At 44.8% G+C, this 25,781-nt stretch overlaps 1 protein-coding gene and 1 long non-coding RNA gene across 3 annotated transcripts; one reads left to right on the top strand and one right to left on the bottom strand.

The window, feature by feature from the left end:
• Positions 1-10,489: 10,489 nt before the first annotated feature.
• On the bottom strand, positions 10,490-15,347 carry LOC128346682 (uncharacterized). Of its 2 annotated transcripts, none has more exons than XM_053300210.1 (2): positions 15,288-15,347; positions 10,490-12,155 (listed from the first exon to the last, which is right to left on the bottom strand). In XM_053300210.1, the coding sequence occupies exon 2, from the start codon at positions 11,342-11,344 to the stop codon at positions 10,649-10,651; it is 696 nt and encodes a 231-aa protein (XP_053156185.1). In that variant the 5' UTR covers positions 11,345-12,155; positions 15,288-15,347; the 3' UTR covers positions 10,490-10,648. The 2 variants fall into 2 exon arrangements, with proteins under 2 accessions (XP_053156185.1, XP_053156184.1); XM_053300209.1 differs by lacking the exon at positions 15,288-15,347 and adding an exon at positions 14,120-14,509.
• Positions 15,348-20,101: 4,754 nt separating this feature from the next.
• Positions 20,102-25,305, top strand: LOC128348234 (uncharacterized). Its single transcript, XR_008318020.1, has 3 exons — positions 20,102-20,152; positions 22,884-23,070; positions 24,810-25,305. It is a non-coding gene; the product is annotated as an uncharacterized LOC128348234 (long non-coding RNA).
• Positions 25,306-25,781: the final 476 nt, after the last annotated feature.

Below are 25,781 nucleotides of genomic sequence, written 5' to 3'. Positions count from 1 at the left end.
TTCTGTCAGTACTGTGCTGCAAACAAATATCTAAGCAGAGGATCAGAGCTCCAATTTCTAGAATTCCAGAATTTTAATCAAGAAGAATATACAGTGCCAATAATTTTATTGACTACTAAACAGTCTGATTTGCATGGAATGCATCTGTCACTGAATAGCACTTGGTATTCATCTGCAAGCCCATTTTTCCTGAATTTCAGCTGAGAGATTTATCAGTTTCTAATATGGAGATTGGTGCTTGTTATGCACATTGTGAATTCTGTCATGGGTCCAAAATGATTGCTGCCATCAGGTTTTAGGACTTAGGACTTCTGTAAAAACTTTGCTATTCTGCAAGGCTTTAACTGATCTGGATTTAGTTTGTTTTTTATGCCTGCTGCTGTTTTCCCTCCTGCTTTCTTTCTTTTTTTTAAATTTCTGCTTACAGTTTTATGGATTTTGTTCTATTATCACATTTTTGTTTTTATTTGATTGCAAGTGACCTTGTTCACTTGCGATCAAAACAATGAACAATTGATCTAAAAGGTAGGGGATATATAGAGAGAGAGAGAGAGAGAGAGAGAGAGAGCGAGCGTATTCTTTATAAACTCTACCTAGGACTCATTAGCAAAATGAAGTTTACTGTGTAGATATATGTAAAGGCTTGAATTTCCATGTGGATTGTTTTAAGCATTTGAAAAGGTGCCAGCCTGGTGTGGTGAAATGAGAATAGATTCATACAACCCTATAAACCCATCATTAAAAAGCTCTGCATGTAGCTATAAATCATGTCTAAGCAAATAATTGACTAATTAGGAATCTGCAATCATTTATCAAACTATCAATTTTCCTTTTAGAAGGCAATGCTAAATGGAATCGTAATAAGCCTTCTGTAAAACAGAAACATAACAGACCACTGGGCTGGGTGAGAGCAATAAGCAACTGGTTCAGACTGAACTTGCAGCAAAGATTCTGTACAATGGTTTATTATTGTTGTTGACTCTCAGTAGCGCCCTGTACTAACAAGCTGGAGTGGTGGGAAATGAACCCCAGCTGCTGTTCTGCCTCCTGAACCTACCCCAGCCGTAATCGGGCTATCATGTGGGCTAGTTGTTCAGCCCTGGGAGGGAAATCCCCAGTCCTGATCATTGTCCCCACTGGGGATTTCCCTCCCCTATCCGATGGACCACCAGAGTTGTTCTGGTTGTTCTCAGTGACAGCTGTGGTGGGACCAGAAGGCAGTGAGAGAGCAACCGCCAGTACCCAAGCAGCAGAGGCTCCCTTTCCACTCCTCCAGCATGTTAGTATGGACTGCTACTGTTTGCACAATGTCATCAGAGCTACATAGGCAGCATACGCCTCTGCCCCTAAGGTGCCTACTATCTAAATAGACAGGGAAAACAATAGCGGGAGGGGAGGGGGAAACAAAGTGTGAACACCTCATGTGACCATCTCAAGGTTACTACATCAAAGGGTGGGGGGAGAAGCTATTTCTGAAGGTTTGCCCGGGTGTCACTTTATTCATCTAGATGTTCCTCTGGTTTGGCAAAAACTCTGGGTGATGGTGATGGACTTCCCAGAATCTGTTCCAGAGTCTGGTGATGCTTCCCAAAGATGATGTTCTGCTCCTGGAATCCCCAAATCCAGGCCACAATCCAGAAAAGAGTTGCTTGGATGAGAAGGGCCTGAGTCCAGTTGTGTTAGAACTCTCCCTTCTGACAAAAGAAGGTAAGAAGTGCTGCACTGGGTCAGGTCAAGGTACAACAATTCAAAGCGACCTGCTGAAGCACACCAATGGGCTGTGGGAGCCCCAGGTGGTGACATCTTCATACTCCAGTGGCTAGCTCAGCCACCACCATGCCTTTCCCAATGTGGCTTCCTGAAAAGGGCCATTCTAAGTAAAAGTAGAGCCAAAACAACATGCATGTGTAAGTCAGGCACAACCATGTGAAACAGTAGGCCTTAACAGATCCTGATAATCTCTCTTATTTAATACAGCCTCCTAGGAACATAGGCAGCTGCCATATAACAAGTCAGACCATTGGTCCATACAGCTCGGTATTGTGTACACAGCCTGCAGCAGCTTCTCCAAGGTTGCAGGCAGGAGTCTCTCTCAGCCCTATCATGGAGATGCCAGGGAGAGTTGGAACCTTCTGCATGCAAGTATGCAATGAGGCTATTCTCACAATGGGAGAAAACTGGGCAAATGGAGCTCGATTTTCTAGCCCGCCAATGAAGCCCTCCCCTTAACCCAGGTTAGCTGAGCAAACGCTCTGCTAATACGGGTTTTCTGGTTGTGTGCCACTGCAGCACGGCTCCACACCACAGCAACACATGAGGAGACCACCGCCAGGAGGCTGAAGCAAGCCTCCCAGTCCCGGGGGTCTCTCCAGGATGCCCCGTGCACTCACACAGGGCATCCTGTGACTAGGGATGTGCACGGAACCACGGAGGCGTGGTCCAGTACTGGGGGGGAGTGTGGCTTTAAGGGAGGGGGGGTAGTATTCCCCACCCCCCACCGCTCTTCTCCCTCCAGCGCTGGACTTTTCTAAAACATTTTTGGGGCGGCAGAGTTCCTCCCTGCCCCCCTTGCCCCCGTCATTGTCTCCCAATTTTACAAGTAGTAAAAGCTGGCGCCACGCTGGCGCCAGTCGCGGTGCGCGTGCGCCCGTTGCCGCCACCAGCACACGCGCCACAATGATGTATGCGGCGTGTGTGCACCAACGGGCGCACGTGTGGCGCCAGCTTTTACTACTTGTAAAATCAGGAGACAACGACGGGGGCAAGGGCGGCAGGGAGGAACTCTGCCACCCCAAAAACATTTTAGAAAAGTCCAGCGCCGGAGGGGGAAGAGCGGCATGGGGGGGGTAAGTACTACCCCCCCTGCCCTTAAAGCCACACTCCCCCCCCCGCCGAACCAGCCGAATTCCAGACCAGTCCGGAGGCCTCTTGCATGGCCCCGGACTGGTCCATGCACACCCCTACCTGTGACTTCCAGGGGCCAGGTGGCTCCTGATCCCTGCAGCCCCTACCGGCTCCATGACAATGAGCAGCTACTCATTTACAGGGAGAGCGGGCTAAGTCCACTCTCCCCACTGAACCCTCCCAGGCTCTACACACGGATCGTGTGTAGAGCCTCAGTGAGTTAGTAGGATCCTTCACATGCAATATCACCAATTACAGAATAATAACATATCAGTGGTCTTCAATGTGCTAGTGAGGACCACAAGGCATTGGCATTGCTCTGTGTACATTGAGAGGATATGTATGTGCCCTAGAACACACCTAATACTCCCCTTGGAAGCATATTTCAAGGGAAGATTGGTAGTAGTGAGTAGAGCTAGTGTAGTGCAAGTAGCTACAAGTCTGAGCTACAAATCAGGACTTTCCTGGTTTGAATCTTGCCTCCGTCATGGACTCAGTTGGTGACCTAAGGCAAACTACTGCACCTCAGCTACAATATGGAGATAATAATACTTACTTACCTTACAGAGTTGTTGTTGTTGTCAGTATTACGTCAATAGGATACATGGGAAGCACTTTGCACTATCAAAAAGGGATATACAAATGCTAATCATTATTAATGTTATTATTGGCCAACATTCCTCACAGTGGAAAACTGGTGTTAGGAACTTGCTGAGGCGGCGGCTGCTGCACAATGTGAAAGGTAGCCCCCATGGCGCTGCAGAGGCGGGAAGTTGCACAATGACGCAAACAGTCAGCAGGGAACTTGCGTACCGCTACTTCCATTGGAAAAGATGGAAACAGCGCAACATAAAGAAGAGCAAGAGGCTGAAGCAGAGGTAGTGGATGCTGCCGGAGAAGGTAGGTTCTTGCCAGGAAGTGGGGGGAGGTAAGCCTGCAGGCAATCTGGACTGGATGTCTGCAGAAACAGCTGTTTGGCATCCTTTGCACGTGGGGCGGGGGGGGGCAGCAGTTCCCTGGACAGTAAATGGTGTTGGTGGGGCCTTATCCACATACAGGAGACTGAGCCCATAGTTGGCACCCCCTGCAAGTTCCACAGCTTCAGTGCTGCCACAGAACAGGCCCTGTCTCATGTCACCACAAACTGCTGACAAAGGAGAACATGGAGCAGGGCCTCCATTGATTACCTGAGTACACTATCTGAAAGCCCAGACATGGCTGAGGAAGCAAAGGTTCAAATCCCCACTCAGTCAGGAAGTTTACTGCTTCCCCTGCAGTCCGTCACTATGTCTCAGTCCAACCTACCTGAGAGAGTTCCTGTGAGGTTAAAATGGAGCATGGGACGTTGAAGGAAGGGTAAGCTCCTTGAAGGAAGGGTAAGATGGAAATAAACAAATACATAAAATAGTGTAACCTTCAGAAGTTTAACAATAAGTGCCTTATCTGACCAGTCCGCTGAGGTTTATAACTCTGAGGCTCTAGTTTAACCACAACAGGAACCACAAGACCCAGTAAGTGAAAGGGGAAGTTAAAGCTCCAAATGGAAACATGGTATATGTTGCGATTTTGAGCACCTGGGATCTGCAAAGCATGAATGCAAGTTTTTCCTTTCCTCAACCATAAGCCCAAAGAGAAGTTATGTATTTAACTTATATTTGAACTTTGTGTGCCATAAAAAGCCAAGAGAGGCAAAAGGAAAGGGGGTGGGAAACCGAGCATGTTATGTACTAGTCAGAAGCCATAAAAATATTCATATTCATCTCTCTAATCCCAGCAGCACATGATGAATTGCCAGCATTAATCTATCGAGTTATAGCAGGTTTCAAACATTGTGAGTCACATGATGATCTTTTGTAAACAACCACATTCTAAAGATGCATTGAGCTGGCACACTTTGTGATTATTTATCAAAATGTTCCCTTTTCTCACAGCACTTAATAACAATAATAAAGAAGAATGCCAACTTGCACTGCTCTAAAATGTTCCAGAGCTATTCGCACATCTAACAGAGTCCATTTGTAAAAATAAAAACAAGCAGATTTGTCTTCTCTTTGGCTGGTATGAGACTAACATAGAGATTTCAGCTTTCAGAGAGATGCTGACTAAAATGGCAAACGTAACAGGATTATATAGTCTAACAAAATACCAGAACAGATTTCTCTTGCTTTTCCAATCAGGTAGTATTTAGTTGTATGACATGTCCTAAGCTTTTTACCCAGCTGTATTGGCTTTCTGCCACTCCTACAGAACCCAAAACTCTCCTGGGCTCATAGTGGTTAACATCTTAATACACGCCAAAAACAAAGAGAGAGTTTAAAAAGAGGAAGAAAAGGTACAACAGACTGTCACACAAAACCATTCTGTTAATAGCAGTTTTTAGCACACCAAGCTAAAATGTCCCAATACTTGCTTGTAGGGGTGTGTGCACGAATCATTTTTGGCAATTTGATTCATCCTCAAGTTGAATCACACACAGAAAAAGAATCAGCTCATTGAATTAGCTAGCAATAGCTAGCTGGTTTGAGGAATCGAATCAAGAATTTGCAGGGGGAGATAGCGGATTGCCCATATGAAACAATAGAGAACTCGAACCATCCCATTGTTCCTGATGGGTAGGTCCTATGGGCACCAAAGTGGGTTGGGTGGTATGGTATGATGGGTGCTACCTACCACCCAACCCACAAAAGAAATGGGCAAGCGGGAAATATTTTTTTTTTAAATCAAACTTTTAAAAAAGAACCCATAGGATCCTATGGTAGTTTAGGTTTTAATTTTTTTTTTAATTGCCCACTTGCCAATTTTTTGTGGGGGTTGAGTGGTAGGTAGCACCCATCATGCCATACCACCCAACACACTTTAGTGACCCATAGGACCTACCCATCAGGAACGATGGGATGATTTGAGTTCCCTATTGTTCCATATGGGCAATCCGCTATTTCCCCCTGCAAATTCTCGATTCGATTCCTGTGTCAGAGCTGTGGCGCTTGTTTTCCCACTGAGCATGATGGAAAGATTGCAGAGGCTGCAGCTCTGATGCAATCCTTAGGAGTCAAAATGCCTCTCCATGCTTGCTAGTGGCGTGGATGTGGTTTAGACTACAGTGACTAGTAGAGTGAATAATACAGGCTCTTCTTGAATTCCAGGCTCTGTATCAGAGTATGGATCCCTGCTAACTGGGATCCCAGTGAGAGAATGATCCCTGCTAACTGGACAAAGAGGCACCTTTTTAGTGTGGTGATTCTCTTTATTGAGCAGGGGAAGTAATTGGCCCTATCTACCCCCAGCACAATAACTCCAGTGACTGTTGCAGGTGTCTGTCTTGTGTTTCTTTTAGATTGTGAGCCCTTTGGGGACAGGGAACCATTCTATTTCATTTCTCTATGTAAACCACATTGGAAACTTTTATTGAAAAGCGATATATCAATATTTGTTGTCTGTTGTTGTTGTATCAGAGTCTTCAGCCAAGCTCTTTACCACAAGGGAATAACTGAAGCTAAATTATAGTGAGGCAGTTCCCATGATCAGTGGGCGGCGCCTGGGGAGGGTTAGAGGGGAGAGCAGGCTTAGCCCACCCTTCCTGCACATGGGGAAGATTGGGGGGCACGAGGCCCCCGGAAGCTCCAGCATACCCTGCACAAGCATACAGGGCATGCTGGAAGAGACCCCCGAGCTGAGAGGTGGCTTTTCACCTCCCCTCCGAGGGTCTCCTCATGAGGAGTCCTGGCTCCTCACGTTGGGGTTGGGGCTCCCAACCCTCAAAACCGGGTTTGCAGAGTTTAAGCACCGGGCTACTTAAGCGGGTGACCTGCTTAAGAAACACTGAGCTCGCAGCAGAACCCAGTGGTTCTCATGATGGGAGGAAATCGGGCTAGCCTCCGCCCAATTTTCTCCCATTGTGTGAATAGCCTTAGTATGTCATGCTTAAGGCCACCTCCAGCCTCAGAGGGAAGATACATCTAAATACTATTTGCAGGGGAGTAACAGCAGGAGAAAGGGTGTACCCTCAACTCTTGCCTGGCCAGTGTGTGAAACAAGATGCTGGACTAGATGGGCCTTAGGCCTGATCCAGCAGAGCTTTTCTTGTGTTATTTTCTTAGGATATTTATGCCAGCTAATTTCCCATATCCATATGTTTATTGGTGTCTAGACCTTATCATATTTGCTGAAGGAAAGGGGCTATGAACATCAGCAACATTCATTTCTAATAACCAGAATGCATAGGTATATTGTGATTGCATGTGATACAGGCAAATCACAATCACATACCACTGTACAATTCCAAATGTTCCTTTAAATGCTCTGATGCCCAGTAAAAGATAAATTAAAATTCCTTCTTATGCAAATTCTTGGGATATCCCATGTGCCAAAGTAATTCTGTTTTTTTAAAATGGCATTTCACTGTATCCATTTCCCCCCAATTAAATGCCCCCCGCCTCATCAGACAAAAAGACTCATAATATTTAGGACTGAAGTGCAAATTCTGTACCTCATTTTCAAGACTCTGGATAAGACTAAGTGCAGGAAGGAGCATGGGTTTTGTTTTTGTTTTTTTAATTTGGAATGATTTTTCTTTTTATGACTTTGAAAAGCCTGCAGTTATTTCCTGCCAATGGGCTCCAAATTAAGATTTATCTGTCTTTTTATTTAAATCAATAGCACTTGAAAGTTGTTTTGATTCATTATCCCCACATGGTCACATTAAATTCCAGTATTCCATGTAATCGAGAAACAAGGACAATCATCTGTAAAGGACAGGAAGAATGCTTTGCTTCAACAATATCTATAGAAGGGCGGGGAACCACTTTCACCTGTATCTCCCAATTTCCTCAACTGTATCTCCTCATCTGTATCTCCCGATTTCTATAAACACTGCATTTCTTTTCCTTGGGATTCACGTAGTCTTTACTCCTTTACATCTTTACAGTTATCTAATTTTCACAATAATATTGTGCCTCACAGAAAGGCGGGTGACGGGGGGAGGGGTATTAGCAAAGCTTTCTTTACCAGAGGGGTATAGTCAGTCTTCACAAAGATTCCAACTATAGTTTCCTCTGGGTAGCACCAGTGTTTTGAAGATTAACTTAATCAGAAGCATTTCAACAGGTTTGGTTTCATCCAGCAAAGGGCAAAAGTACATACCTGCTGCACACAGTATTGTATTGTGTCTGTGCCTTTTAACAACTAGATAAATGTTGCTCCATTGTATGCATTTGAGAGAGAGAGAAGGCATGTGAAACATTATCTCACATAATGGGGCAGATCTGAAGTATGTAACTGTAGATTCTCCAGGAATTCAAGATATTTGGAATGGTTTGGCAAAATCTGGGAAGCTGTAATCTCCGACACATTCTTCCCAAATGAAGATCCGTGGACAGATTTTAAGAGTTTGAAAGCTCCGAGCTATCTGAGTCAGTGTTGACATGATGCAACTTGCAGTGGGGGAAGGGCCCAGTTCTGGGAATCCCATTCAAGTATTCCTCATTGTGACAACTAACCTGCTTCTTCATCCTTTGCAATACGACCTTCAGGTTAGCTCACATTGATCAATTCCCATAGCCTCTCAGTATCGAAACAGTAGGCAGAATTTTGCAAAATTGTTGAAGTTGAGTCCCTCACAGTGGGCACATTCAAGATGATTCGGGGGCTGAAAGTTGTTTTTTATTTATTTATTTTATTTACATTTCTATACCGCCTTTCGTTAAAAACAACCCCAAGGCGGTTTACAAAAATTAAAACATACAATAAAAAAGCAGTAAAAACATCAAGCTAAAAAACATTAAAACAGGCATGAAAACAATACAACAGGACTCCTGCAAACCACTTCTAAGAGCCAAATAAAATGAGGACTCCTGCAAACCACTTCTAAGAGCCAAATTACATTGTGTGATATGCATATAGTTTGTCCCTAGATGTTTGTTTTAAGCTAAATAGCTATGGGCAGGGGAAGTAATCAGGATTGCTAACTGAGCAAAGAAGCACCTTTCAAAGTGGTGATTCTCCTTTTATTTAGCAGGGCTGGGGTGGACGGACACAACCAGTGTTCCCTTTAAGGTGTGTGCACAAGTTTGTTTTTTAATATCTGCTCAGTTAATTTTAGATCCCACTCAGGTTGAATAAGGAAGGCCCCACTCTGACTGCATGAGTGCAAACACTGCCTTGAGAACAAAACTCATTCTGCACACAGATGAAAAAAAGTTAGCAGGAACACTGGACACAACTGGCCCTATCCAACTCCAGCACAGCATCCCTCCAGTGGCTAATGCTGGTGTCTGTCTTGAGTTTCTTTTTAGACTGTGAGCCCTTTGGAGACAGGGAACCATCTTCTTCTTATCATCATCCTGCTCCTCCTCCCTCTCTCTCCTATTGAGGCCAGGAATATTTTCTATCAGCTTCAGCTGATACACCAGCTGCATCTGTTTCTGGAAGAGAGCAACCTAAAAACTGTGGTACATGCTGGTAACCTCCAGACTTGACTACCACAATGTGCTCTATGTTGGCCTGCCTTTGCACATAGTCTAGAAACTTTAAGTGATGCAAAACTCGGAAGTTAGGTTGGTGTCCGCAATAGCTCCAAGACACCATGTTACTCCTATCTTAAAAGCATTATCCCTGCTAACTTGGCAAAGAGGCACCTTTTAACATGGTGATTCTCTTTGTTTCTCAGAGGGAGAGTAACTGGCCCTATCTACCTCCAGCACAGTACCTCCAGTGACTGTTGCTGGAGTCTATCTTATGTTCCTTTTTAGATTGTGAGCCCTTTGGGGACAGGGTTCCATCTTATTTGTTTGTTATTTCTCTGTGTAAACCAGCCTGAGCCATTTCTGGAAGGGTGGTATAGAAATCACCATCATCATCGCCAGTCACAAAAAGCAACTTTACTGGGAACAGCCTATATCCTGCGACGATATCTATAACAACAGCAACAACATTGATAATAAAACTCAGCCATCCCAGGTCCTTGGGAAGGACTCGATGTCTGGATAAAACAAACCACTCAATAACACCTGTCTGACTATGTAAACAATAACAACAACAACAACAACTAGCCTACCCGCACAGAGCATCTGTGCGCTCTTTAGGGCCGGCTGCTTCCTCCTGCCCCTCTCTCTCGCCCTCCGTCCTGCCCCACACTCTCTTGCCCTCCTTCCCCCTCCCCTCCCTCCTGCCCCACACTTTCTTGCCCTCCCTCCCCATTTCCTTTCTCTTGCCATCCCTTCCCCTTCCTCTTGCCCCACCCCCTCTTGCCCTCCCTCCCATTTCCTCCTGCCTCACACTCTCTTACCCTCCCTCCCTCACCCCCACCCTCACCCAACCCCCTCCCTCCTGCTCCCCTCTCTCTTGTCCTCCCTCCCCTTCCATTCCTCTCTTCCTCCCCCCCTCACCTGCACTGTGATTCTTACCTCAGTGGGTGGCGAACAGGGAACCTTCTGTTCTAATAACCTTATTATTATTTTTGTTTACACAGTCAGACAGGTGTTATTGACAGGTTTGTTTTATCCAGACATCGAGTCCTTCCCAAGGACCTGGGATGGCTGAATTTTATTATCAATATTGTTGTTGTTATTATAGGTATCGTCGCAGAATATAGGCTGTTCCCAGTAAAGCTGCTTTTTGTAATTGGCTGGTGGTGATTTCTGTGGCCCCTATGGTGTTGAGGTGCTCTTCAAGTTGTTTTGGAATTGCACCTAAGGCAGCAATTACTACTGGGATTATTTTGGTCTTCTTCTGCCACAGCCTTTCAATTTCAATTTGTAGATCTTTGTGTTTTGTGATTTTTTTCTATTTCTTTTTCTTCTATTCTGCTGTCCCCTGGTATTGCTATGTTGGTTATTTTGACTTGTTTTTCTTTCTTCTCGACTACAGTTGTATCTGGTGTATTGTGTGGCAGATGTTTGTCTGTCTGTAGTCGGAAGTCCCATAATATATTTGCATCTTCATTCTCTACAACTTTTTCAGTTTTATGGTCCCACCAATTTTTGGCTACAGGTAGCATGTATTTTTTACAGATGTTCCAGTGTATCATCCCTGCTACCTTGTCATGCCTTTGTTTGTAGTAAGTCTGTGTGATCTTTTTACGACAGGTGATTAGGTAGTCCACTGTTTCATCTGCTTCTTTACAAAGGCGGCACTTGCTGTTTGTTGTGGATTTTTTTACTTTTGCTCTTATTGCATTTGTTCTTAGTGCCTGTTCTTGTGCAGCCAGTATTAAACCCTCTGTTTCTTTCTTCAAGTTGCCATTCGTAAGCCACTGCCAGGTCTTAGTGATGTCTGATTTTCCACTTATATTGTGCAAATATTGACCATGCAGTGGCTTATTTTTCCATTTTTCTGCTCGGTTCTTGACTTGTTCTTTCTTGTAGGCCTGCTTTGTTTCGTTGGTGTTTAATAGTTTCTCATTATTGACCATTTTAAGTGCATCTTCTTCACTGATTCTCTGCATCTATTAAAGGGATCAAATTAAAAGGGATCTAATAAGGTGATTAAAGCCCTGTCCTCTTGTCCATTTGACCACCCCTACCTTGAGAGTGTAGCACCACTCTCTAGGCATCTAATGTAGGGTAGCATATCTTCTGCCTTGCAATAGCATGTGCCTACCCCGTGGGACTACCCCAAGATGTCTCACCTCAGAAATGGGAAGCATGCAATGATACTAGAACACTGTCTCCTTTTAATGAGCAAGCTCAGGTAAAAGCTTGCCATCTGACCAGAAAACAATGCCCTGCCCTCCTTCCTTTCATTTAATATCAGTTTGGTTTGTAGATATCAGCAGAGGAAGCATACATGGCACTGAAGTAAGCATTTTCAACTGTTCTGCTTGTCTATCAAGGAAAAGGTATTTGTAAAGAAGTCTGCAACTTATTTAGGGGACAAGGATGTTTGTCAGTTAACTGGAACCAGTTGGATATGATATATTCCATATTTGACCAGAGGAAATAGGAGGAACCATTACAGATGCCAGGTTCACACATTAGGAAGGACTCTTTTCTTTTAAAGTGGCATTGAAGGCAGTTCTTCTCCAGCTTCACCTTTTCCCATCACAGGGCTGCCTGAAAAGGTAAGTCACACCAGATGGAATTTCATTTCTATGCAAGTCTTAAAGATCTGGGAGCTTTCATATGGTGTAACTTCTGTTGATGACTTGATGCTGTCTTTCCTATTCCAGTTAGCACATCTGTAAATGAAGCTGGGACTAGGGTTGCCAACCAGTCAGACAAATATCAGCTTGGCCTGTTCCTGTGCCTTTGAGAGATCTGATTAAGAGAAAATCAGGAGGTGAAGCTCTTCAGGAATTGCTGTAAATCAATCTTTTGTTAAAAGGACAGATAACAGGGGATGAGCCAAAATCTGGCATCCCTCCCTGGCTGGGACTCCAGAATTAAGGATATGGATTCGGAGAAGTGCAGCATAAGAGAATGACTGAAAATCTCATCTGTTCCATACCCTGAATTTGAAGCACTGCACAGTCAACTGCAACATTCAGCGTAACCACAATCATATGTGCACTCTGACATCTCTCTGCTCTTTAAAGGTAGCTCCTCCCTAGCATAATTTGAAAATGACTTTGATCTCTACATAGCTCCTACTGTCCTGGTTCCTTTTTAATCAAGGGGGGAAATATGTTTGGAGAAAATATTTTTAGTACTTATGGGAAACATCATCTCCTTCAGAGTTGCCAATGCCTATTCTACCTTTTGTACCTTCTGCACCTTTTTTGTTGGAGACGTTCATCAAGTGCAATGCGTCCTTTCCCTTCCTTTGTGGATATTCTACACCAGTGATAACATCTTTCTATTTTGGAATAGAAGCAGGTAAATTCTAATTGGAGCCCTACATTCTAAACATGTGGGTTGCTTCATTTGGGGATATGGCTGTGGCTCAGCTGCAGAGCATCTGCCAGGGGCGTAACAAGGCTGGAGTGGGCCCAGAGACAAAATTTTAAAATGGGCCCCTCGCTGATGCACACACACACACACACTTCACAATATATAGTCATGTGACTTGCCTCATGTGACTTGCCTCTGGGGGACCCCTCGAGGCGTGGGGGCCCCCAGGCAGCCACCTCCCCTTGCCTAATGGTAGTTATGCCCCTGGCATCTGCCTTGCATGAAGAAGGTCCCAGGTCCAGTCCTTGGTGTTTCCAGGTAGAACTCGGAAGTACTTGAGCCTGAAACCTTGAAGAGCGGCTGTCAGTCAGTGTTGAGAATACTGAGCTAGATGGGCCAGTGGTCCTACTGGACACAGTAGGAAGTAGTTTCCAATGTTCATTTGAGTCTGATCTCGTGTCTTAGGAAGGTGGCCTGGCTAAAGCTTAGTAGAGCTCTAAACGAGGAGGCTATTCTCACGATGGGGGGAAACTGGGTTAAAGGGAGCCCAGCCCAGTTTTCCCCCATCGTGAGAACCATTGGGCTCACAGGTGATCCTGGTGGTTCAGCAGTGGCAGCCCGCCAAAGTAGCCCTCCCCTAAAACAAGGTTAGCGGAGCAAGCGCTCTGCTAACCCTGTTTTCTCGATCATGAGATGCAGTGCCACAGCTCCAAGCTGTGGCAACTCATGAGGAGCCCCCCAACAGGGAGGATACAATGGGTGTCTCCTCAGGGGGCTGCCCCCCCGCCGATCCCCTCTGCTCCACCACCTCAGTGATGGAGCCAGTAATCTTGTGGGAGGAATGCTCGTGTGTGGGGAGAGTGGGTCAAGCCCACTCTTCATGCACAAGCCCTGCAGGCCCTCCACACTGCTCATGTGGAGAGTCTCAGTGTTTGCCTTGTGTTCTTCTGATCTTTATCTATTTCTCATCCACCTTCCCCTCTTCAGATATTGGTACTTTCTTTAGGGGAACTGATTTGTGGTTTCTTTGTTAAGGGGGTTTGAAAATTGTTGGGAGGTTGCTAAGAATTTCTTCCTGTTAATTATATTGTCTCTTTTTCTTCTTCTCTATTTTGATAATGCTCAGGCTCGGTCTGGCCCACAGGGCAACAGGGCATATTCCTGGTGCACCTTGCCACACTCAGCAGCAGGGAATACTCCCACCCTTAATTCCCCATTCTGCTCAAAACCCGGCACCCTCCCCACATACATCCCACCACCCTCTCAGTGCCCCAGTCCAGCCCTGATAATGCTTAAGTGCGATTTTTAAAGGCAAGAAAAAGCCTCCAGTTTGTTAGCAGGTGTGGCTTCCCTTGATCATGAAAAAGAGGCCACATTCTCAGCTTCTGTACCTTTGACCACATCTGGTTCAGTTCTGTCATCACTGGCAGTGACTCCAGGGTCTCAGCTAGAGGTCTTTTTGCCCCACCTGGAGATTGAACCTGGGATCTTCTGCATGCAAATCTTGTGCTCAATCACAGAGGTACAGTGCTCTTCCTTGTATACTTGTACGGACTTCATTCACATGAATAAAAGTGAGAAGTCGTAGGCATTTCTGCAAGAGTCACCAGATGGGATTTAAGATTATGACTATGACTACCAGTAGATATATACTGTCCCATATTTCAGCAGTTCACATAGAAAAATAATTAATACACTAGCTGACCCCGCACAGAGCATCTGTGCCGTTGTGCACTGAGCCTGTGGCACCCCCCTGCAGCACTCTCGCTCGCTCGCCTCCCTGCAGCGCTCTCGCTCGCTCGCCCCCCCCGCAGCACTCTCACTTGCTCGCCCCCCACAGCGCTTTCACTCACCCCCAGCAGCGCGCTCACTTGCTTGCCCCCGCAGCGTGCCCACTCCCCCGCAGTGCTCTCGCTCACTCTCCCCCCGCAGTGCTCTCGCTCACTCTCCCCCCGCAGCGCTCTTGCTCGCTCGCTCTCCCCCCGCAGCGCTCTCGCTCGCTCGCTCCCCCGCAGCGCTCTCGCTCGCTCGCTCCCCCCGCAGCGCTCTCGCTCTCTCTCTCGCTCCCCCCGCAACGCTCTCGCTCGCTCGCTTGCTCCCCCCGCAACGCTCTCGCTCGCTCGCTTGCTCCCCCCGCAGCGCTCTCGCTCGCTCACTCGCTCCCCCCGCAGCGCTCTCGCTCGCTCCCCTCCTGCAGCGCTCTCGCTATTCCCCCCCGGGCTGTTCCTCTCTGCTGCCACCACCATGGCTGCTCGTTCCCATCAGGCTGCTGACAGGCCCGGGCCCATCCCTTGCCTGCCTGCCTCCCTCTGACAATGGCCTTGGTAGCTCCAAACAGCAGCAGTGGTTGACTGGGCCCTTCCTCCCTTCATGTTTTTTTTCTCTCTCCCTCCCTGAGTGAACAGATTTTGTTCATCTTGTTTCATTTAATTCACACAACGGCAGCCTCCTTCTCCTGAAGGGGCTCTTTCCTCCCTCCGGACCCGTATTTTTGCAGACCCCTGCCTGCTTTTATATCCAGAACATCTTCCGACCAGTAACAGCTGCATTCCAACTGACCTTAACGATCACAGGCCCCTCCTCCTTATCTGCATAGGGAATCCCCACTGCCCAATCACCATGGTGCTTCTGCTCTCAACTGACCTTAACCATCACAGGCCCCTCCTCCTTATCTGCATAGGGAATCCCCACTACCCAATCACCATGGTGCTTCTGCTCTCACAGGCTCCTTCTCTCTATCTGCATATGGAATCCCCACTGCCCAATCAGGGGCTTCTGCTTGCAGACTCTGCATATGGAATCCCTACTGCCCAATCAGGTGCTTCTGATTGCAAACTCAGCCAGTCGCCTCCTTCCTACCACGTCGCCACGCATGGCCCATCTACAAGAAATAAGTATATAGATAAAATGGTTCACTGTCCCAAAGGGCTCACCATCTAAAAATAAATATAAGGTAGATATCAGCAACAACCGCTGAAAGGATTTGGTCCTGGGGCTGGATAGGGAGAGTGGTTGTTTTTGTCCTGCAAAATATGAGTGTAATCAGTCATGCCTACTAAAGGTCAGTTAGCAGGGATAAGGAGTGTACAATTCAAGCATCCTTTCAATAGGATCATTCTCAGTGATGTCACATGATGATATAGCATATGTTATGGATGGGGCCTGTGGGTCTCTACTTGTTGCATTTTGTTAGACTATGCCCCACTGCACGGACCCTCCAAGAAGCTACTCCACATTTTCTTGCATGCTAGGAGTGAAATCTAATATTGCCAAGCATTAACTTTTCCTGCACTATGATTTCATGTTGGGAATGCTAAGGGAAGCAATTTTTCCTATTGAAATTAAGGCTAATGTCAATAACAACAGCTACCATACAGTGCACGTGAAGTGCTGGCATGGTGTACCACCGTGCTCTGTCTGCTTCCATTTTCCCTTTAAAAAACAACACGCCATGACAAAGGAGCAGGGTGAAAAATTAAACAGAAGGCACATCTGCAAAAGTTTTTCTCTTCTTGAATTTCAGGAATGTTTTATAAGTTTAAGGTCTCAAGTTCTTTTTCCTCTCAAAGAAAAGACCACATCTTAGGAAAGGCATGGTCTTTCTTATGCATGCCTCTCCTCCCTTTCATGATCATATAACATCCCTGTGGCAACACAAGCGAATGCCAACATACAGAAATAATAAGGGGGCTGGAGTTAGTGTATTTGAGCTTTCTTCGCAACTTAACATCTGCAGATGAGAGTTTGGCTGACCACCAAAGAACTATGGGGCTAAGAAGAACTGTGGGTATTCATCTTGGTGCACTAAAGTGAACTAAATTTTATGGTGCTCTGTACACTAAATTTTCAATTCCCTGTTCAGTATTTTCTACAGGGTTAGGGTATTTTCTACAGGGTTAGACTTCATGTTTCTTGTCATAGACTAATGCAACAACAAGTGTGTCATTCTTCTAGGAATAAATACTAACCTGATACTAGCACTCACTACTGATCAACAGTGGCAAAAATTTACAGCACAGAAGGTAGATGTGGCACAGGAACTACCCAAGGGCCTTAGCACAGGAGCAGATCTACAATTGAGCAAATGTGTGTAAGGAACACAGTCCACCACTAGGGAGAGCCTCACCCAAATTTCTGACTTAAATCATAATTCCCCCATAGGACTTGTTAATGAAACTGCCCTGAGATTATTGCTGAACACCTCTAAACCTATGTTTGGGCTTGTGTGGGGAAATTAGCTCAGAAAGGACAGTTTCACGTCAGGTTTAATTTGCACAAAGTTGTGGGCTCAGGAAATGACTGGACTGAGACAAGATTTAAGTTTCAAAATGTTAAAAAGGTATTTATTGTAGGGAGGGGTTCAGTGGAAATAAATGTGTGGTTGAAGCAATATTACTATCGAAAACATGTTTAACGGCAATGAGGCATTTTGGCTTAAAGTCCTAATTGTGTACGTTCCTAGGCAGGCAAGAAAAGAGGCTTTTTAGAGAGGGAGGCGGTCGTATTTAAGAAAGGGGAATAGAGATACTTTGGGACCAGTGAGGGGAAAATGCTCTGTCCGGCTGGGGCCCCCGCTGGCCTTACTGGCTCCAATGTTCCCTCAACAGCCAAAGCCAGGAAGGCCCCAGGCAGGGCGGATAGCCAGGCAGAGCAGCCCAATGAGCAGCCGAAACTCTGCAAGACCAAGGAGCTGGGCTAGTGGGGCCAGGTGAAGGGCAGGCGCAGGTGAGGGAGGAGGTAGTAGCAGACAGAGGCACAACTGAGGGGGATAAGGGTGAGAGCAGCCTGATATGGCAGGGCAGAGGTCCAGTCAGTGGGGGCGTGGGATGCATCAGTTGTCAGGAGGGATTTAAGGCAGGCTCGGCCAGTGATGAGGGGCAGCTGGAGGGTGGGTGGTAGAGGCCTCTGGCGAGAGACTGCCACAATGACCCCAAGGAGCCTGGAGGAGAAGGACTTGAGTGAACCAAACCCCCTCCCCTCAAAAACTCTGAGGCCCTGCCTGGGGGAGGTGAGAGGGAGAAGTAAAACAAGAGAACAGCCATGGACAGACCAGGGTCATGACACGCTCATATCACCTGATCTAGATGAAGAGACCCTCTGGACTCCTGGAGCAACCAAAGGGCCTTGTTCCTCAGGGACAGCTCAGGCCAAGGCATGTGCAAGAAAGTTGGAGGGATTTGTTGATAAAGGTGAATCCACGAGGGTTCTTCCTCCATGGAACCAGCTTCCTATGTTAGTAAAGAAGACTGGGCAGATCAGGAGAGTGATCAAAGCTGATCTGGAGAGTGGCATGATCTTGCATGGTGGCCTGTGGACAGTAAATCACCCAACTCCATGATAACTCCAAGGTAGCTGGTGCACAAAGAGCACGGAGATTGCAAGGAGCACACTGGATCATGTAATTGGGACTTCTTATACCCCCAAAAATATACTCAGGGCACATTCCAAGTGACCTTTTTTGTCAGACAGGTGTGTTGGATGGAACTGGCAAAGATTTCATTGCTGCTGCTCTCTCTTCCTGAGTGTAACAATGTGGGAATTGCCAAGGCCAAGGCTTTTGTCACAAAAACCAAGTGCATAGAAGTGAGAAGAAGAAATCTGCATGGATGGAAGGTCCAGTAATCGAATCAGTACTTTTAATGGGTGCATTTCTTAGATCCTTATCACTAACTCAACTTATTTTGCGAAGGGGGTGATTTACCTCCACAAGCCTTATCTGTGATCTTGCTTTTGAGCTAATTGGCACGTTAGCTGGCTGCTATCCTTTGCAAAAGGAGAGGATGGGGAGGCAGTTCACTCCGAGGGCAGAGTGGCCTTGGCAGAGAGTTAACCTGCATTTTGTTAACTTCTGGGATCTACTTAGAGTATCCCAGCATAGAGAGTGAGTGGATCTGCTCCCCTTTCCAATTAGCTTGCTAGGAGCCAAATCTTGGGGCCACTGGTCCACTGTCACTGTGACATGTCCCCATGTGCCATAAATGAGCATAAACAGAGAGAGAGGTCTCCAAGCCTGGAGACTCAAACACAAATGGGGAGGACTCCCGAGACCCAACAGAAAAGCATTGCGAGCACGAGAATCGGGAAACTCAAAAATATTAATAGCTTTTGAATGCTGGGCAGAATGACCTGAAATTCCACATGGTATTCCTACATGTTTATAGCATTAAACGTGTGGACATTCAGACGGATCAATCCACCCACTGGTTTTTAAAGATTTTTTTAAAAAATGATAGCCCTTTTAAAAAATTCATTGAAAATCCACAGATTGATGGCCTTCAACTTCCACCTATTTAATGTTACTATAATATGCTATTCCCATATGAATTTTGAGAACTTTCTGCCCAGGCATTCTGGAGCTACAACACAGGGTGCAAAAAATTAGAGCACTACTCCTTTTATATCAAGGCAGGGAGCTGTTTCCTCCAAATGAGGCTTGAATGATGGACAGAGTGGGGATTAAACACCAGAACCTTTTGCAACTTTCTGCCATGAAACAAAGAAGTTATGGCACTTTTAAACAGTTTAGAAACTTTTAAAAAAATTAAAAATAAATGACGAACAATGTGTATCATCGGACTTTTTATGAGTTTTGTTGCTATCTTAAACTGACTGAAAACCATGCATTTCAAGTCAAGCCACATCCTCCTAACAAAACATGTTGTGGTGGTGGTGCCTCTCATTCTCTAGGAAAGAAACCAAATACCTGCTTTCTTTAGCAATAAAGCACTTTCCTCTGTGATGGTGATGTTAATATCTCAAGTTTTTCACTTCCCTTTTTCTGAAACAGTGCAACAAGTTATGTTCCTTACCTTGCATCATTCCTTACCTTGTATCACAAGTTTTGTTAGGAGTTTATTTTGTTAGAATTGCTGGAATCTATTATTATGTTTGGCTTTTCCAGATGATTTCCAAAATGAAAGTTGTCTTATTGTTGTCCATTTGTCTGTTGTTTCCTACTCAATGTAATATATTTTCCCCTACCAAACAAATAAAGGAAGTAAAAGAATGTGACAGCATTCTTTTTTCAGCATTTAGAGATGCTGAAATACTTGCCTCATCTGCTGGATTCCTTCGTTTCAAACTATCTCCCTCCATTCATTACAAATTCCTGTTCTAGAACAGAAAGATACTTCTTACTTGGCAGCCTTATTGCTCATTTGAGTATTTAAAAGGGGGCACAGCTGCTTTGTCAAGATTATCCCATATATTCTTGGGACAGGAGGAGGAGAACCGAGCTGCTGCTGTGAGAAGCTCCTTCTTCTCCTGCATCTTCCACAGCATTGAACCTGACCTTTGAGCTTCAGCCATCACCAAGGAGACAATGAGCACATCACAATAGAGAAACCACAGGTGATGTCATAATGGTTACCATGCAGAGGTGGGGTCAAACTGTCATCCTTCAGCACTGGGGAGAGATGTAGCTGGTGGGCACCTTTCTATATTACAAACATGTATATGTTTTATACCAGTCCTATCCTGAGAGTTTTAGCTTTCTGCCCAGCCACTCAGGAGTTATTAATCAGGAGTTATTAATCTGAGTTTCTCATTGATCCCTATGGGGATATTATCTGATGGGGCCCATGTTCAAAGGCACACAGGCCCCTTCAGTATTTGTTATGCCACTGCCTTAGCATTTGGATTCACATAATACTCCGGGTCTTGCCAATTGGGTTGGTCCAAATGACCCCCTTTAATTGTGTGTGGGAGGAGCATGGGTGTGCACATTTCCCACCCAAGCATGCAGGCACTTAATTATGAGAGGGGGTGTTTGTCCAAACTGTTTGTCCAAACTTCCCCTGAATTAGGAGTTTTAATACCATTAATAGCTCTTATTTAAACCATGTGTAGAGGAGTGATTTGGATGATCTACCCCCCGCCATGTGATTAGACAATAGTATGTCAGTTGGGGGCAGATATGCAATTAAAGGGGGCCATTTGGAGTATCACCTGAACTGGCCTTTTGTTTATCACCTGAACTGGCTAAGATACATTTGGAGGGGAGAAGTCAGAGATTGACAATGGGGTAGATGAAGACGAACTGGATATATTATAGAGAGATGTTATATGGACACCGTTGTTATATCTCTGAGATGTGACTCTATGCAGGGACGTCACCTGGCATGCCTTCCTAGAGAGACTATTCCAAAGGAAGGCTATACACTGGGCAGGACACTCCTTCAGAGTTGTGTAGGCAAGGATGACTCCAGAGAGAGGGCATGAATGGGCAAGCCCCCCGCCCCCACAAGTGGCTTGCCCCCTAATCCACCTCCCATTTCTGTTTCAAAACCTAATATGTGGAACACAGCTTTCCCCTCTTATAAAAGCACTCTGGCCCTTCTATGTTCCCGCTAAAAAATTTTTTTCTGGTGCCACCATTTTGTAGAGCCTAAGCAAAATTCAGAAGCTTGTCTCTCTCTGCATTACAAGCTACAGGAACTATAGTGCAAGCATATCCAACTAAAGGTAAACACTTTAATTCCAGTAGGAACATGTATGCCATATCCTGCCAGCGGGTATATAGATTTTTCTCCTAAGAAAAGGACAAATATAAAACCATTATAGGTAACCATTGAGAGAGGAGAGATGGTCTTGTGGTAGCAAGCATGACCACTTTAGCTGAGCAGGGTCCACCCTGGTTGCATATGAATGGGAGACCTGATGTGTGAGCACTGTAAGATATTCCCCTCGGGGATGAAGCCGCTCTGGGAAGAGCAGAAGGTTCCAAGTTCTCTTCCTGGCTTCTCCAAGATAGGGCTGAGAGAGATTCGTGCCTGCAACCTTGGAGAAGCCAGGGAGGGAATGTGGAACCTTCTGCTCTTCCCAGAGCAGCTCCAACCCCTGAAGGGGATATCTTACAGTGCTCACACTTCTAGTCTCCTCACAGACTGCCTGTCTGTGAAGACAATACTGAGCTAGATAAACCAATGGTCTGACTCAGTATATGGCACCTTCCTTTGTTCCTAGGTAGTTCATTCACTTGGCCCATGGCTAAGGGCTGCATCTTATATTACATGTTTTCAATTCAGAGGCAATGTCCCCGTATCTGTATCAGTCTTGTAGAAAATGTGGCATAATTGCTCAGTTGACTTATCAGACAGCTACCCAATCTATCAACTAGCAACAAAACTAATACTTGTGCTATATTTTATATAAGCCAGACACACACACTGGTTTCCACACAAATAATCTAGGAGAAATATAGCTGCTGAAGCAGTCTTAAGTAACGCCAGCTCAGACTGAATTTAAACCAGTGACTCAAGGGGAAAGGTTCTGGAGCCCATTGTCAAGCCCTCAGTCTTCAGTTTGTTCCACCTGCAAAGTACTGACATATATAATAAAAATCAAGGGTTGGAAATAATCATTTTTTTCACTTCAGTCAAAACCATAAGATGATAATCTTTAGGACAAACTAAATCACAATTCTCTCTCTCTCTCTCTCTCTCTCTCTCTCTCTCTCTCTCTCTCACACACACACACACACACACACACACACACTCTCTCTCTCTCTTTTTAAGGGAATTATTTTTGGAGACATATAGCAGATTTATTGCTGTCATGATGCATATCAAGTTCCTAAGAGTTGGTGCACAGATATTGTTAGATCTTACAATCCTAGTGCTGGAAATGTGTCTCTGTGGGCTAACATAGAGGGACAGATCTTCTTTACAGCAAGAGACACTTTGGGAATAAAGCCTTGTTCTTCAAAGCCTCTAAAGTAGGGGTCAACAACTGGAACCCTCTGGGCTAAATCTGACACACACACCCCTCCCAGGATTGCCATCTGGCCTTCCAGTTGCTAATCTAAAGGCATCTAAAGGGGAAGTGGTCGCTAAATTTGCAAAGATGCACCTCTTCAAGTGGTGTTTCTCTTACATTTTTGCAGCCAGGGAGCAACTTCATACCAGCAGCTGATGCTGGTGTTCTCTTGTGTTTCTTTTTAGATTGTTCCCTATCCCCAAATGGCTATGCAAATTGCTTGCAGGTTTTGTTGTTGTTGAAAAGCAGCATATATTGGTAATAATAATAAATGTGGCAGACCACTTTGGAAGAGAAAAGCTGAGGCCATGGTCCTCTGCTGATAACTCCATCCTCAGAGACTAACCAGATGAGATGACCAAGATTCGTAATTAGATGGTTTCGCTGTTTAAATTTCAGCAAATAGCAGCTTCAGAGAGAGGAGAGATTTGTGGCTTTGCAGGCTATTCATGTTCCCTGGATTTTTCTGAAGCATGCAAAAGATCTCTCTTGCAAGACTGGAGAACGCACCTATCACAACACTGACCAGATCATCACTCCCTACTCCCTGAAACCTGATAGTGATGTGAATTCACCTCATCACCAGGTGAGCCTAGTCTGCACCTTTAGTCCACACACACACACACACACACACACCTACCTACCTCTGATGCACTTGCTTCTGTGCAAAACACACCCATGAGGGCATGAGGGCTGCTACTGGATTACCATGGTGTATTCTTGTATTTGTTGCATGTCAGAATGTGCAAGCAACCAGGCTTCCTGCCAAAATATTTGCTCCACCATAGTGGGCCAATGCTGCAGTCTTTCTTTCTTTCTTTCTTTCTTTCTTTCTTTCTTTCTTTCTTTCTTTCTTTCTTTCTTTCTTTCCATTGGCAACCTTTTCTGGCCACAAATTAGCTAACTGTGAGTGGTCATCAACTTTTGTTAGCGGTGATGTGGAACAACCTCTGGGGCACTCGGCAGCTGGGTGGGATACTCACAACAGGTCCTTGTCAGGAAATAGGGCACCATTGTGGATTGGTGGCTTCCCACAAATGGGACTGATGTGAATGCTCTTGTCACTCATAGCAACATTAGTTGTGGTGGGGCAGCTTAGCTGTGAAGTCTCTGAATCCAGATATACCCAGGTTTGGCTAGGCTGAGAAGCTAGTGAAAAGCAATGCACTATCCGGTAGCAGTGTATCATGATGCAAACTCATCACAAAATTTTACACATTTTGCAGACTTTATACATTTTTTATCAGAAAAACAAAACAAAAAAGGCATGAGAAACTGTACCCCTCCCCTTATTGTAACTGCAGCTCCTCCTCCAATATTGTTTTTCTTTCTTTCTTTTTTAAAATTGAAGTAATTGTCCACACTGGCATTTCAATGCAGTAGCCCAGATCTAAGCAATATTCATTACTGCCTCATGAAAACTTCAAAAAGATTGATCCCCAATTTTTCATGTTCTGTCTTGTTCAGGAGAACTAGAATAAGCTCATGGTGAATTGCGTCTTTAAGTGTATCTTGGACCATACAGTGTGTAGAGCAAAATCCATGAGAAGCACATAGGCAGCATGAAAGAAACCATCCAAACTTCATGAAACCTTATACTTCTATTTCTGAGGCCACATCCCAGCAGCATTTAAAAAAAAATTAGTTCTGGTTTCAATCAAAAGCAACCATATAACCCATATTTCCACTTTACTCTTTAGGAAAAGGGTCAAATAGCGAAATAAGAGAAAACACAGACTAGGTCTGGTGCATCCAACACTAATGCTTGTTTCCACTGGACAGGAACACAAAGTTATCCAAAGCGTTTCTCAGATGTCAGTTGGAACTTACTGAGTACTTGGAAGCCTGCAGTCAGATGTCTGTGCTTTTCTGCCCAAAACAAATCCTAATGACAGAGTTGTGTTGAGTTTCTTGAGCACTATATGGTCACCCAGACACCATTCATGTGATTGGCACCCATGATGCCTGTATGTACAATATTTATTTATTTATTTAGTTAGTTAGTTAGTTGATTTCTATACTGCCCTTCCAAAAATGGCTCAGGGCGGTTTACACAGAGAAATAATAAATAAATAAATAAATAAATAAGATGGGTCCCTGTCCCCAAAGGGTTCACAATCTAAAAGAAACATAAGACAGACACTAGCAGCAGTAACTGGAGGTACTGTGCTGGGAGTGGATAGGGCCAGTTACTCTCCCCCTGCTAAATAGAGAGAATCACCATGTTAAAAGTTGCCTCTCTCTGCCAAGTTAGCAGGGGTATTAACCAATATTATAAACCAGAATTGTTTTTCTTTTTTATTCCACTCTTTCCCTCCACCTCAGGAAATCAAATTAGCTTGTATGTTTGCAGAAGAAAAACAAACAATAAAAGAAGAGCCATTATCCAGCACACACAATGAAGCTCTTGGGTCTCATTCATGCCATCTGGAGAAATTAAGTGCATGCTTCACTCTGCTACTTGAACCAGAAGGATTTAAAGAATTTGATCATACAATGATGCTTTATATGAGTCATGCTATTGGTCTGCCTAGCTCAGTATTGCCTAAAGTGATTGGCACCAGCTCTCTAGCGATCTTTTTCGATCCTCCCAGAAGATGCCAGGGACTGAATCTAGAACCTTCTGGCATGCAAAGCATGTGCTCTGATACTGAGCTACACCCTCAGAGTTTGGATGGATTGTGCTATCAGAATCAACTGTGATTCGAGCCAGTGGCCTCCTTCTGGTTTGTGTGCAGGTGCCCCTGCTGAGTCCTTTGAAGCTGCAGAGTACAGGAAGAATGGGGCAGCATTTGTTGTCCAAAGTCCAAGGATGGCTTGGTTCCCAAACAATCTACTGGTTCCTCTTGCCCTGGTTTTTAATTCAGCTCTTGTATTATGCTTGATTTGTAGAGATTCATTTATCCAGTTTTTACATATTACCTTGATGTCAGTGAGTTTTTGGAGGAGTCGGTATAATTATCTTGTTACACATAGGATACAATTTATTTAGGTATATATATTTTTATCAGAATGATTTCTTGCCTGTTTAGACTTTGGTAGAATAGCTATCCTAGGCAGAGTTTTGGGTAGATGAATAATTTTTACTGGGAATCACATGCTTACATTATGTTTATAAGGTTTTATATATGTGTGCATGTGATTTGTCAAGCGTGTTGTATGTGTTGTCCATTGTATCTGGACTTCATTGCTGTATTTGTTTGTTTGTTTACTTTTATCCTATTTATATACCACCTGATCTGTGCATCCCTAGTCAGTGTACATAATTTAAAATACACATATAAAACAAGATAAAAT

Source organism: Hemicordylus capensis, chromosome 2, assembly GCF_027244095.1.
Source record: "Hemicordylus capensis ecotype Gifberg chromosome 2, rHemCap1.1.pri, whole genome shotgun sequence".
Classification (NCBI taxonomy): domain Eukaryota; kingdom Metazoa; phylum Chordata; class Lepidosauria; order Squamata; family Cordylidae; genus Hemicordylus; species Hemicordylus capensis.
The sequence above is the reverse complement of the archived record's forward strand: the minus strand, read 5'-3'. Positions and strand labels throughout refer to the sequence as shown.

Bases quoted from the DNA above. Each gene is read 5' to 3' on its own strand.
- LOC128346682 (XM_053300210.1), bottom strand. From the start codon at position 11,344: ATGCAGAGAATCAGTGAAGAAGATGCACTTAAAATGGTCAATAATGAG.